This window comes from Bombina bombina, chromosome 1 (assembly GCF_027579735.1).
Source record: "Bombina bombina isolate aBomBom1 chromosome 1, aBomBom1.pri, whole genome shotgun sequence".
In the NCBI taxonomy this organism is placed as follows: Eukaryota; Metazoa; Chordata; class Amphibia; order Anura; family Bombinatoridae; genus Bombina; species Bombina bombina.
Window position 1 is genome coordinate 1,097,366,879 of NC_069499.1, and position 15,541 is coordinate 1,097,382,419.

Consider the following 15,541-nt stretch of genomic DNA (forward strand, 5'->3'; position numbering starts at 1 on the left):
ATCAAGCGTTTCATTCAAAATAGTCAACAGGGTCGCAAGAAGCGTGTGGAAAAACCAAGGCGCAAAATAACTGCCCATGAACTGAGAAAAGTCAAGCGTGCAGCTGCCAAGATGCCACTTGCCACCAGTTTGGCCATATTTCAGAGCTTTTACAGAAAATCAGTAAGAGACTGAAAAAAGGGGTACAAATGTAGCACTCAGTGAATGTATTTGTGTATCACAGGAGGTGAAAAGAAATATAAAATGTAACTTTTATTAGATCAAATTAAAAACAGGGGATTTACAAACATTTTTTTTTTTTTAAAAGATAGAAATTTGGATCCACTACCTATTCGCCAGATAATATCGTTACTGGCTAGTAGAGACACACACCCACATTAGGTTAATGTATGGTCTCCTTATAAATCAAATGACAAGGCTATCCCTTGGTATATTATTCTGAGTACAGATAATCTATTATTCGTGTAGGTTTAAATAAACAATCTGGCCTTGCAGAACTTGACTTAATAAAATGTGATTTTAAATAAATATTATGTTACCCACAATACTCTAGAAAGTAAGAGGTTTTGTAACCTCTTTGTTATTACCCGTTATTGCCACACAAAATTAAACTTGGGTTTACTTAGGTATTGTGGAAAAGAGTCAGTTTGATATTAGGTTGCCTTTTGTTACCATTTAAATTATCACTGGTACCTATATGGGTTACCTTTCATTACCGTTTTTGTCATTACTGATAAGTATATAGATCCATAGAGGTAAATATTGTGATACCTACGATACTATAGAAAGTAAGAAGTCTGATAAACTCCTTGTTATACCTATTAATACCGTGATGAATTATACTTTGGTTTACATGAGTATCGTTGTAAGGAGTTTACTAATAAACTCTGACAGTTAGTTACCTCATTTGAACCGTTTATTAAATATCACTGTTTAGTATCTAGGTTCAAGGAGATCAGGCCTTTGTATCAATATTGCCTTATAGATACCACTCTATAATACCGTAAATAAAGTTAACCTGGTTTTTTCTATGGCTTTGTAAATATCTTTGGTAATATATTGGTCAAAATAAGTCTGATCCCATATTTGTGTTACCTATGATTAATCAAAGTTTCTAATATAGCCGATATTGCTAGATCGCTTACGCTACACCGCGCAAATGCGGCAAGCAAGATTTTTATACCATTATACTATTATTGCTTTGTCATTTAAATAAGGTAGTGAGTCAACAAATTAAATTAAAAACAACAGATAAGGAAGGACGGGGGGACGCCACTGACGCGTTTCGCCGTGGTGGCTGTATCAAAGGGCAGTCTCACTATGTCTCCGTGAGATTTAAATACCCTTTAGTGTTCGCAGATTGGCTGTTAGAGAGGGCCTTGCTTGTATCAATGGATTTGATTGGTCATAACAGTAGGTGTGTAACAGAAGACACACATTGATTGGTTCGTTTGCCATGGTCATTAATTTCTGTTTGCATTACAAATATTATTATCTACTTCGATTTGACAATGCTATCTAGTCAGCCGCGTGGTCTTATTGTGCCTAATAGAAAATTTAAAGCATGTATCACATATTAGTTTGTATATGAGTGTTAATTGATTACGTTGATCGTCATCGTAGCCTTTTGTTATTGGTTGCCGAGTCTGTCAATCATAGTAGGTCCGATTGGAAAGAACGAGACACGAGTGATGATTGGTCTACAGGAACTTTCTGTCTAGCGTGCATGTCAGATTAGTCAGACTAACGTCATCTTTATTATTTGGCTTCGCTGTCAAGCTTTCATTGGATAACAGACCTGTCCATCATTGTGTCACTCGGAGCTCATTCTATATTATTTATCCTGTATCCTATTTAATAGCTATGATGAATTAGTAATCACATTTTCTTATAGATTAAATGTATTACATATTGATGTTTTGGATACATCCTATATTGATTTTAACTTTCTATTTAGGATTGCGATATTCGTAATGGCTAATATCTATCATCTTGTCTATTTAAAAGCATACCATGAACTTGCTTGTCATTTTATTTGGGTTACATATCTTTCTATTATATGTTGAAAGACTTCCTACTTTCTAATATTTGTATTATTATGATATTTTAACATGAATCTCGTGACAAAGTGAAGCAATAAAGTGAAAAAAAGAATAAATTAAAAGTGAGTTAAAAAAAACGTGAAATTTGTGTTAGTGTCTAACTATCATTAAATAAAGAAATAATAATGGTGAATGTTGGATGCTGCTTATGAAAATAATATGTGAAACTATTGAGTTAGTGTGTAACTTAAAAGATAATCAATAAATGAAACATTTTTTGGGAAGCATTTTTTATAAGTTTTTTGCTGTGCAGAACATATTGTGAAAATGTACATAGCATGAAGTGCTGAATGTATAGTGACCCTATGGAATAAATTGTGGTCAGTGATTGGAGTAATATTAAATAAAATAGTGTGATAGTGAAAACTTAATTGTACTTAAATTAAAATTTTTAAATAAAAAAATAGGATCCATATATGAAACTTATGTATATTCTATTATAAGGGTGTGTATATAGTACCTTTTAGTGATATACCCTTATGAGATGATAGAGTGATATACCCCTATGAAATGATAGAATTAACATTAAATTAGTTCACCTCCTTAAAGATGATACATTTTTATAAGGGATCTTCTGATTTTAATCCATTGACATATTGAACTAAGATATCCTTCTATAGTTCTGTGTGATGCTCTTATTTAGGCAAAAATACATAGTAGTTGTTATTCTCATTAAGACCATATGGGTTAACAGAATTAAGCAAATAAATCCATTTGCATTCTGCCTGGAGTAATGCATCTTCTAGGTCTCCTCCTCTAATTCCTAGTGATATTTTTTCTAGGCCAAAGAAAGATAAAAAATCTGTGTCTGTGTTCAGACATCAATGCCACCCAAATGGAACAAATACCACTCTGGATTCGCTACATTGATGATATCCTCTTTATCTGGGAAGGATCCAAACCAGATCTGGATGAGTTTATGATCAAACTCAATGATAATAACATCGAAGTAGATAATAATATTTGTAATGCAAACAGAAATTAATGACCATGGCAAACGAACCAATGAATGTGTGTCTTCTGTTACACACCTACTGTTATGACCAATCAAATCCATTGATACAAGCAAGGCCCTCTCTAACAGCCAATCTGCGAACACTAAAGGGTATTTAAATCTCACGGAGACATAGTGAGACTGCCCTTTGATACAGCCACCACGGTGAAACGCGTCAGTGGCGTCCCCCCGTCCTTCCTTATCTGTTGTTTTTAATTTAATTTGTTGACTCACTACCTTATTTAAAGGACAAAGCAATAATAGTATAATGGTATAAAAATCTTGCTTGCCGCATTTGCGGGGTGTAGCGTAAGCGATCTAGCAATATCGGCTATATTAGAAACTTTGATTAATCATAGGTAACACAAATATGGGATCAGACTTATTTTGACCAATATATTACCAAAGATATTTACAAAGCCATAAAAAAAACCAGGTTAACTTTATTTACGGTATTATAGAGTGGTATCTATAAGGCAATATTGATACAAAGGCCTGATCTCCTTGAACCTAGATACTAAACAGTGATATTTAATAAACGGTTCAAATGAGGTAACTAACTGTCAGAGTTTATTAGTAAACTCCTTACAACGATACTCATGTAAACCAAAGTATAATTCATCACGGTATTAATAGGTATAACAAGGAGTTTATCAGACTTCTTACTTTCTATAGTATCGTAGGTATCACAATATTTACCTCTATGGATCTATATACTTATCAGTAATGACAAAAACGGTAATGAAAGGTAACCCATATAGGTACCAGTGATAATTTAAATGGTAACAAAAGGCAACCTAATATCAAACTGACTCTTTTCCACAATACCTAAGTAAACCCAAGTTTAATTTTGTGTGGCAATAACGGGTAATAACAAAGAGGTTACAAAACCTCTTACTTTCTAGAGTATTGTGGGTAACATAATATTTATTTAAAATCACATTTTATTGAGTCAAGTTCTGCAAGGCCAGATTGTTTATTTAAACCTACACGAATAATAGATTATCTGTACTCAGAATAATATACCAAGGGATAGCCTTGTCATTTGATTTATAAGGAGACCATACATTAACCTAACGTGGGTGTGTGTCTCTACTAGCCAGTAACGATATTATCTGGCGAATAGGTAGTGGATCCAAATTTCTATCTTTTAAAAAAAAATGTTTGTAAATCCCCTGTTTTTAATTTGATCTAATAAAAGTTACATTTTATATTTCTTTTCACCTCCTGTGATACACAAATACATTCACTGAGTGCTACATTTGTACCCCTTTTTTCAGTCTCTTACTGATTTTCTGTAAAAGTTACTTAAAGGTACAAGCACCTATCCCTATCAGACATATTATATTTGAGTATACAAATACTAAGCATACTCATCACTATACGAATTAGTAGGGGAATGTAAAAAACACTTTAATAAACTGAGTAGTGCCATTGTCTCCCCTTTTTGTTTATCCATATTTCAGAGCTGCAACATCACTGGAGTGCCCAAAAGCACAAGGTGTGCAATACTCAGAGACATGGCCAAGGTAAGAAAGGCTGAAAGACGACCACCACTGAACAAGACACACAAGCTGAAACGTCAAGACTGGGCCAAGAAATATCTAAAGACTGATTTTTCTAAGGTTTTATGGACTAATGAAATGAGAGTGAGTCTTGATGGGCCAGATGGATTGGCCCGTAGCTGGATTGGTAAAGGGCAGAGAGCTCCAGTCTGACTCAGACGCCAGCAAGGTGGAGGTGGAGTACTAGTTTGGGCTGGTATCATCAAAGATGAGCTTGTGGGGCCTTTTCGGGTTGAGGATGGAGTCAAGCTCAACTCCCAGTCCTACTGCCAGTTTCTGGAAGACACCTTCTTCAAGCAGTGGTACAGGAAGAAGTCTGCATCCTTCAAGAAAAACATGATTTTCATGCAGGACAATGCTCCATCACACGCGTCCAAGTACTCCACAGCGTGGCTGGCAAGAAAGGGTATAAAAGAAGAAAATCTAATGACATGGCCTCCTTGTTCACCTGATCTGAACCCCATTGAGAACCTGTGGTCCATCATCAAATGTGAGATTTACAAGGAGGGAAAACAGTACACCTCTCTGAACAGTGTCTGGGAGGCTGTGGTTGCTGCTGTACGCAATGTTGATGGTGAACAGATCAAAACACTGACAGAATCCCTGGATGGCAGGCTTTTGAGTGTCCTTGCAAAGAAAGGTGGCTATATTGGTCACTGATTTGTTTTTGTTTTGTTTTTGAATGTCAGAAATGTATATTTGTGAATGTTGAGATGTTATATTGGTTTCACTGGTAAAAATAAATAATTTAAATGGGTATATATTTGTTTTTTGTTAAGTTGCCTAATAATTATGCACAGTAATAGTCACCTGCACACACAGATATCCCCCTAAAATAGCTAAAACTAAAAACAAACTAAAAACTACTAACTAAAATATTCAGCTTTGATATTAATGAGTTTTTTGGGTTCATTGAGAACATGGTTGTTGTTCAATAATAAAATTAATCCTCAAAAATACAACTTGCCTAATAATTCTGCACGAGCCTATGAATAAGCGCCACTAGGGGGCGCGAAACGCGTCAGGCCTGTCTTTTCACCCCCTGTCTTTGTGTCCAGCTTGATTGTGTATTTTATATACAATTTTTAAATATATTTTTTCATTAAAGTTTTGTATTTTTTACCGAATATAGTTGCGCCTATCTGGTTATTGGAGTACCTGCCATTTGCCCTCCTGTTCTTGTTAATAATTCTGCACTCCCTGTATAAATATTGAAATAATTATAATGAGGTCTTACTACTACAAGCATATTGTTTTAAATCAAATCCTTTTTTAATATAAAGTTTATTTTTTAATAAAAATTGTGATCCAAGCAGTGCACAGACATTAGGGATGATATGAGTCCTTGTTAAATATCCTTTTTTCAGTTTCCTAAACTGAATCAGCCAATGTTTGAGTTCGATATTTAGCACCTTTTAGTCACATTAAAATATTATAAAGGCCTAATATTATTTAGAGTGTCAGTATCCCTAATCAATTAATACATATAGTAGTGCCATCAGTACTTATACTTTTTCAGGTTATGATCATTATCTGTCCTGTTATTTTAACTTGTTTTTTTTTTTGTTTCACCATCTTGTGGTGTGGTATCTTGAACAACTCTTTGGTGTCAACTAAAAAAAAAATGAAGAAAGCTCTGATGATAGATTTTTTTCAAAATCCCTGTTTGTAGTTGACTATGCTTCTGGTTGGCTTGAAATCACAATTAGTTTTCTCTATGCATTTAAAAATAAATATTGAATCAATTAGATGTTTTTTTGTATTAAAAAACACTATAAATAAAGCACAAATTTCTCAATTGTCAATTGGTGCAAAGGGAAAAGTGCAATGTGAGGCAAAAAAGAACCAAGGTAAAAAAAGATAAAAAAAAACTTGTTAAGGTTAAATAGATTCATGTTTTTACACAGATTAAAGAATGAACTGATAATTGCTGGAACTATGATCAAATTAAGAACCTTCATGTTGTAGGGAGTCTTTAGGGTGAGGCATTGGCAATTCTGGGTGGTCTTGATCTGTGTTGGGGTTAAGAAAGTGGGCCAATTAGCAAATGCAAGGGGTACATTAATAATGATTAATCGATGGTCCCTTTGTGGGGGTTGAGGGTCTGGCTACTTTAAGGTTACTGTATCAGTTAGGGTTTTGATGAAGTTACACCAGTATTGTTTGACAGAATGGACAATATAACAACTTTGTTACTGTGCGGGAATTATAAGCATACCACGCTAGATGATTTACAGCCAATTAATAGCAGGTGGCTTAAGTTATAACAATAGAAAGCATGAGAAATTTACCTAACTTAATGCTATTTCTTCATTTATTTCAAGCAAATTAATAAATAATTAATGACTGGGTCATATAATAGTCATATTTATCCATTGCTTCTAAACTACAATAAATAAACTCAATACCATCCGGTAGAGTTACAAGTGCAGTTTTCATGAATACTTATTTGGGTATTCCTTTTACATACGATTAAGGGAATGCAACAAAATTAATTGATTACACTGGAGTTTTCATATGTGTAAACCATTGGAAATTATTATATTATTCTTTTTAGATACTGCAATATTTTTAATTTGTAATGGTAAGAACTACACCTGAAATGTGAAATGCAATATAATTATAGTAAAAAGGCATAGGCTAATATGATTTGAGGCACATAGCGGGTAAATTTATTAAATTAAATTTATTTTCATTTTTTTCAAAGGTACAACAGATAAATTGGAAAATTGAAATTTATATATCAGTTTGTATATATATGTGTGTGTGTGTATATATATATATATATATATATATATATATATATATATATATATATATATATATATATATATATTGTAAGCAGCCAGTAATATTAAATCTTGTTGATATTTATACAGTGAATATTAAATAACAACACATGATTATTTGAACACAATTTTAATTAATAGTTATTAATGATAATAATAGTGTATTATTATCAGCTGTAACTTATTTTAATTTAGTATACTTTCTCAATCAATATCTATTGTCACATATTGTACAAATAATGTTTGATCACTTGTTCATTTCTTCAATGCTTGTATTCTACAACTTTAATAAATCATTTTATAGTATAAATTGGCAATCAGTGCTACAGGTGTATCTATTTTTCCTTACTGAAATATCAGTAGGGTTTTTTTTGGGATAGAAGTGAATGGTATAGGGCATTGTGTAGGTTAAATGCATTTGGGAGGTCTGGGGGGATCTAGTGGTCTAAGGGTTAATTGGATAGTATAATTTTATGAGGCGAATATTCAACCATTATATTTAGAATATATTATCTATTTCATTGTTAAATTAGATTATTATTTTTTTCTTAATTGCATGGGATTTTTTTTTTTTTATTATAGGTGAGATCAGAAGGTCCATTGACCATTACTGCCATCCAGAGAGAAATGTAAACTTTAATATTTATTGGAATAGCTCAGGTTTCTTAAAAAGTACTTTCAATTTAGTGACCATAATTATAAATAAAAAAAGTAATTTCTTTAAAGGGACATAAAACTTAAAATGTTTCTTTCATTATTCAGATAGAACATACTATTTAATCAACTTCCCAATTTAATTATATTATAAAATATTCTTTGTTCTCTTGTTATCATTTGTTGAAATGCAGGTAGGTTAGTTCAGGAGTGTACACATGTCTGCAGCACTATATGGCAGCCATTTTGCAACAATGTCATACATTAGGAAAAGCACTAGATGGCAGCACTATTTCCTGTCATGTGATGCTCCAGGCATGTGCACGATACCTATCTAGATATCTCTTCAAAAAAGAATAACATTAGAACGACGCAAATTTGATAATAGAAGTAAATTGGAAACTTTTTAAAAACTGTATTCTCTATCATGAAAGAAAACAATTTGGGTTTCATGTCCCTTTAATGTCAGTCCTTTTTGTAATGTTATCCAGTTTACCTTCTCATCTAGATCATCATCACTTTCATACATGTCATCTTGACGTAGTCTCCACTCATATTCCACATGGACGCGCATGTTAAACTGATTGTTCTGAGCCTGGATCAGCTGAAAGAGCAAGGAACAGTGAATTGTCTGACTGGGAAAAAAAAGACACAGAGACAGTATGTATGGGAAATACATAAAGGGAGGATTCAGAAGGACACAAGAGAACAACTTGCAAATGGAGGTAAAAGAGAAGATGAACAAAAAAGCCTTGGGAGACAAAATGAGAATAAGGTTCAACATTTGATTACTCAGTTTTTACTAAACAACATTTCACTTTAGAATCAAGTATTATGGAGAGTTATCTAATTAATAGTGGCTTTTTTAAATTAAAATTTACTTAGTAAAGTGACTCTCTGAATTCACTGAGCTCATGACAAGAGCAAAATCTTGAATATCACCATCTTCATGGTATTTTTAAATAAATGTTATTTTCAATATAACAGATTTCCCACTGTGTATATGAAATGTCAATTTAAAGTTCAGTTTAAAAACTTAACTAATATAAAGAATATAAGATTTTAAAGGTGCCTTAAGGGTGTGTGTTGAAGTTTGGGAAAATGATATATGTGAGATGCTGAAAGGCTCATTACTTTGAAGAAGCTTGAACAGGACCTTGTCTACCTTCATTAAGAAACCTTAGCGAAATATGATGTAAAGACACAATATGAGTGAAAGGTCCTCTCCACAAATCTCCCAACCCCTTAAATGAAGGTCAATAGAATAAAAAAAAAGAAAACAGAAGAAAGAGAGAAATAATGTTAGAAAAAAATATGATAGGAAAAGTAACCAAGAGGTAATGTTTAATAGATTATTATTCTCGCGGTTTAGTGTGCACCAGTTTAGGCCTTACCAGTTCTTCACAAAGGGAATGTTTGAGACACTTTGCAATGTCGAGAGCTGTTTCACCAGCTTCATTTTCTGCATTTGGAGAAGAAATTAGCATCAAATAAGTGACGCATGTTATGACATTCTACACATTATTAATATCAATGTATAATTCCAATTCACCAAACATAGCTCATCAGGTGATTGTGATACCCCATTAACTAGATTTCTCAACACCTTTAATATATGGATAACGGATTTTCCATCTTTGGGCTAGATTATGAGTGGATCGCAAATTAACGCTCCCCCTCGCTTGTTAACTTCACTAGATGGAGGCTTTTTCATGTGTCAGGTTGCGCTTTTACAAGTTGAAAGTAAAAAATTTGCGAACACCCATACTCGCGCGCTAACCCGACTGCGTTTATTCAAGTGAGTTAAACCTATATATCAATTCCTATAGATATATAGGTGTAGATATGTATTTTACATGAACAGTATCTGCTATATAGAAATATATACTTAATAATAAAAGATATGTGAAGAACATAGGAATGTAAAATATGCAATAGCTCACATGAAAACATAATAATCTTAAGGCACATTATTGAAATATGACATATGAAATATTAAAAACTCCATAGAATATATCTACATATTTTATAGTATGTTTATGATAATTTTTAATATTTTTTTGTATTTTATATGTAATATTTCAATTAAAGCATTAAAGCACCCTAAGAATGCTTTTTTCATGTGCGCTAAACCGACCACAAAAAATCTAAATCGTGAAAACCTGATGTGCAAAATGCATATTTTACATTCCTATGTTTTTCACATAGAAAATAATGTACTTTTTAAATTTTATATATATATATATATATATTATCAAAGGAGAGCACCCTCACTTAATGCCACAACTGCCAGGGTGCTAGTACAGAGTAACTATAGCAAAACAAAAAACGTGCACTCTCTGGTCTTTTTCAAAATAACTCTTTTACTGTGAAAAGTAGTAAAAAGTAGTAAAAGTAGTAGTAAAAGTAGTTTTCAAATTAAAAGTTATTTTGAAAAAGACCAGAGAGTGTAAGTTTTTTGTTTTGATATATATATATCTGTTAATGTAAAATACATATCTAGACCTATATAACTATAGGAATAAATATAATACGGGTATAGGCATATATAGATATATAAAACATGTATTTATGATAAGAAGGACATTATCCTGTAAGTGAAGAACATTGGAATGTGAAATATGTACAGTACATATACAGTATTAAATACACACATAAAAACATATATATATATATATATATATGAACACAAAAAAGGAACAGAGCGCAACCGCAACTCAAGGTAAAACTTTTATTTTTATGTCATGCGCTAAAAAAACGAATTGCACTTACAAGAAGTTGGCAATATTAAAGCCTTTAGGTATTAACAGTCCGCTGGATCACAGTTTTTCTGTTAGCTCCTCACACTGGGATCAGTTCTGGCGTCTCCGTGAAATCCCCAGGATCAGATGTCAATAACCCAAATGGTGACAGATAAGCAAGTACTTGTAAGAACAACTGAATGTAAATGTCCATCAACAGTGTCCCTATTAACGTCTACGCGGGGGGATTATCGTCCAGAACAGGGCAGATTACCTTTTGACCTTTTCTGGAAATTGTCAGTTTTTTTTTTCTTTCTTAAAGAAGAGCCATTTCAGACAATGGCTGAAATGGCTCTTCTTTAAGAAAGAAAAAAAAAAAACTGACAATTTCCAGAAAAGGTCAAAAGGTAATCTGCCCTGTTCTGGACAATAATCCCCCCGCGTAGACGTTAATAGGGACACTGTTGATGGACATTTACATTCAGTTGTTCTTACAAGTACTTGCTTATCTGTCACCATTTGGGTTATTGACATCTGATCCTGGGGATTTCACGGAGACGCCAGAACTGATCCCAGTGTGAGGAGCTAACAGAAAAACTGTGATCCAGCGGACTGTTAATACCTAAAGGCTTTAATATTGCCAACTTCTTGTAAGTGCAATTCGTTTTTTTAGCGCATGACATAAAAATAAAAGTTTTACCTTGAGTTGCGGTTGCGCTCTGTTCCTTTTTTGTGTTCACAGCTTCCCGTAGTTTGGGCGCTCTTCAGCGTCTAACGAGCATCAAAGCAGCACCGCTCTCAATAACAGAGGCAGGAGGATCTTTACTCTGACATTCGAATATATGTGCAAATCTACCATACTCCTGGGGACATCGAGGTGAGATAGGTAGCATTTGTTATGCTACTTTTTAGTTTGTGTTAAAAGTTATGTGTGATAGTTAGATTGTGTTTTATTTTCACTTTTGAATATTGCGTTACATTTGTCAATACAATTGATATTCAATTGATATTCAATTTTGTCCATATCTACTGTATTGTTATAGTGTGTATAAGGAGTGCTTAGCAATTGGCTCACTTAAAACTATATTTCACATTGTGAATTGTTACTGTGTATGCAAATCCTGTAAACGTTCAAGTGTGTAGAGTTCAGCCGGTTGATAATAAGTTACAATAGGCTCTACAGCAGTTGTCAGTTAGCGCAGTGTTAGGGTAACAGTATATATATATATATATATATATTTAGACATGTGTATGAATGTATCTCTATGTTAAAGTCCTTTGCATGTCCCTTTTTGTTTTAAATATCTGAGACATCATATCTTTGAGACCTTGTAACTTTTGAATGCAAACTTTTTAAAATAATTGTTATCAGTTAGTGTTATTATGAGTGTAATTGTACTGTTGAATGTATTTTTTGTCTCGCGTAACAGTTAATCAGAACTCATGCATCACATTTACATTCAAATCGTAATACGCACACAAGAGCCACAAAATACCTCTTATCGCTCACGCACAATAGTTAGTGCACCACTCATAATCTAGCCCTTTATTGGGTAAAGCCCTACAAAGCACAGGAAAAAGGTAACCAGTCATACAATGTATAGGAATAAACAAAGTAGGCAGTTCGATTTTTTTTCAACTTAAACTGACAGCAATACTCAGAGGCTTCCAATGGGAGGAAGGAAAGAACAGCTGATGCATTTCGGCCCGTAGCCGTAATCCAAGCTGATAAAAAACTTAAAACAACCGCCCTTTTTGTAGGGCTTCCTATCCTCCCATTGGTTAAGCATACATTGATTACTATGCAAACACATACAATTAATTCAAACAGTGACAACATTGAATCTATTCATTACACATAATCAATATTAAACTTTGTACGGTGAATTTATGTATCTCCTGCAAACCTATGATATATTTAGTTCATATTTAGCCAACATTAGTCAAATAGCTATCATGATTCTACAAAATGTATGATCGCATTATACATCTATAGCGATTCAAAAAACAAGTTGCTATTTGTGCTGATCATCTGTATAAACTAACATGTAGTACCAAAGACTCAGAAACCTATACTGATGGATCCAAAACTTCATGGGCCATACAGTGAATGCCCTGTACATTGTATGGTGAGATTAAAGTCACTAATCACCAACCTCCCTCCATAGATAACTATCCTGACATGAACTCCCTATTAAATACAAAAAAAATATGTTCCATCTTTGGGGAAAGCTCAGTCTCTACTACCAATAGTTTATCAAATCATAGGTGTAATTCAGTCCTATTGGTATTCTGGTCTTCAATTTGAAGATCCAGGACACTTCCTGTTTTCCTAGAATTTTCTCTCTGTCACCTCCTCGTAATGGGGTTGTTATCCTCTCAATTACAGTCCACTTAAAACTATTTGTATTGTCTTCATGTGTCTGTACAAAATGTTGTACCAGGGGGGTGCTTGATTTGCCTGTTCTGGTACTAGACAGGTGTTCCCTGATACAAGACCGCACCTCCCTGGTAGTTAAACCAACATATTGTACCTCACATTGGGTACATGTGATTAGATAGATCACAAATTTAGACCTACAGTTTAAACAAGTTTTAATATCAAACTGTTGCCCTGTAGCAGATGATCTAAACGTGTCTCCACTCTCCACATGTGACTTTCTCGCAAGCTACACAATCCCTGAAATTGCACCTGTGCATACCATTGATTGTTAACCAAGCCAATCCCCCCTGTTGTATATTTCTTAGTTTGGTTGGGGACAATTGTTTTATTTCTCTTGTAAGAGAAATGGCAACCTTTCTTAGTTATATTTGCCAAATCATCATCGCCTGTTAACAATGAGAAGTGTCTTTTGATTATCTTGCAAATCTGAAAATACTCCTCCGAGTAATTGGTTACTCATAATAACCCTTTATTGGGATTTTCCATACTTTGAGCTTTGCTCTTTTGAGATAACAATGTCTGTCTATCCAGTTTATTGACAGACTCTCTAGCCTTCCAATAATTTTTGATCCATAGCCCCTGTTTTTTAGCTTGGTCTGTAACTCATTACTCTCATTACTCTCATTTCTATACTTAATATTATCCGTACAATTTCTCTTGACCCGTACAAACTGTCCATTTGCTACTGCCTTGAAAACACTGGGAGGATGACAACTTTTGGTGTGTAATAGCGTATTACCCATTATAGGCTTGCGATAGATAGTGGATGATACTTTAGCACCTGGTATCTCTGTCAGTGTAACATCTAGATAGTTGATGCTTGTCTTGTCCCATTCAGAGGTAAATTCAATGCCCTTGTCATTATCATTGAGATATTTTACAACACCTGGCATTTTAGAGCTTCCCCCTTCCACACAAACAGAAGATCATCTATGAACCTCTTATAGAAGATGATCTCCCATTTGTGCGGAATCCCCTCTCCAAATATGTGGTCCTCCTCCCACCAACCCATGAATAGGTGGGCGTAGGAGGGGGCGAATTTCACGCCCATAGCGGTATCACACATTTGGAGAAAGAATTGCCCATAAAATTCAAAAAAGTTATGATTCAGAAGGAACCTAGCTACCCTAACCATAGATTCACATAGCTCTTCCTCATCAGTGTAGTACTTATGCATAAAATATTCAACTGCCTTTGGGCCCTCCTCATGTGGAATTGAGGAGTACAGATATTTAACATCTACAGTGACCCAAATATAGTCCTCACTCCATGTTATATTTGAAGTTAAGTTGAGAACATGTTTCTTGTCTAGTATAAAACTCGCTAGGGGCTTAATCATAGGCTGTAGCAAAGCATCCCGCCATTCTGACAGGTGTTCCAATATGGTGCCCCTCCCCCTCTACTCCAGCACTGGTTTGCGAAGCGTGAAAGAATTGACAAAAGGAGTTCCTGACCAATTGCGGGCTGCCAGCGTCTGAAGAGGGTGTGATCACTAGTGCGATTATCCAGGGGCCAGGAGTGCCATTTTCAAAGTTAAAGACTAACAGAGGCTTTTATTAGCACTTGTCCAGCAAAATCCAGAACTTTTTGAAAAATGTAGCTTTGTTGTAAATTAGGAGCTATCCAGATTCTTAAAATTACACCAGTTAGATTAGAATATAATTTAAATTTAGGCTTTTGTTAGCTGTGTTGAGTCTAGAGTAGAGTCTAGAGGGGCACCAGAAATGGGGTCTGTTTCAGTCTGGAGAAAGTGCAGTGTATAAAATGGTTTTGGTAAGCAGCTGTCCTGTCACTTTGAATTTTTAAACAAACATTGGTTCTTACCCACGGTTATGTAATATCTTTAGTTATTTTGCTTTGATTGGTTTATAATTGAGAAACATATTTCATTTTATTTGTTTTAAACTAGAATATGATAGAAAGGATTATTACCAATACAGTTTGGCTCAGAATACTATAGACTTATGTGTATCAATAATGTGTATAATGTGTTTAATACGAGGAACATGGCCTTTGCATGTTTCATAAAAAAAATGTTTTGACATGTGTAACAGCAGTATTAATAACCACTATATGGTAAAAACATCCTGTATTTAAGATATGATAAATGAAAATAGAAGACCTTGCTTCCAGCTAAGCTGATTGATATTAAAACCAAAACAGAGAGAATTATCTGTTTTAATGCAAATGTCTATAAAAACAAAAATGCCCATAATATTGTAGTTAGATATACAAGTAGGATTAACTCTGACT

The 15,541-nt window shown here is 33.9% G+C and overlaps 1 protein-coding gene across 1 annotated transcript in view; it reads right to left on the reverse strand.

The window, feature by feature from the left end:
- The window catches only part of LOC128642528 (arf-GAP with SH3 domain, ANK repeat and PH domain-containing protein 2), a 431,344-nt gene that overhangs the window by 73,476 nt on the left and 342,327 nt on the right, over positions 1–15,541 (reverse strand). The window contains exons 20-21 of the mRNA XM_053695331.1: positions 9,499–9,566; positions 8,601–8,708 (exon numbers count right to left, since the gene is read on the reverse strand). Coding sequence (XP_053551306.1) covers positions 8,601–8,708; positions 9,499–9,566 — 176 coding nt within the window. The remainder of the gene's footprint in view (positions 1–8,600; positions 8,709–9,498; positions 9,567–15,541) is intronic.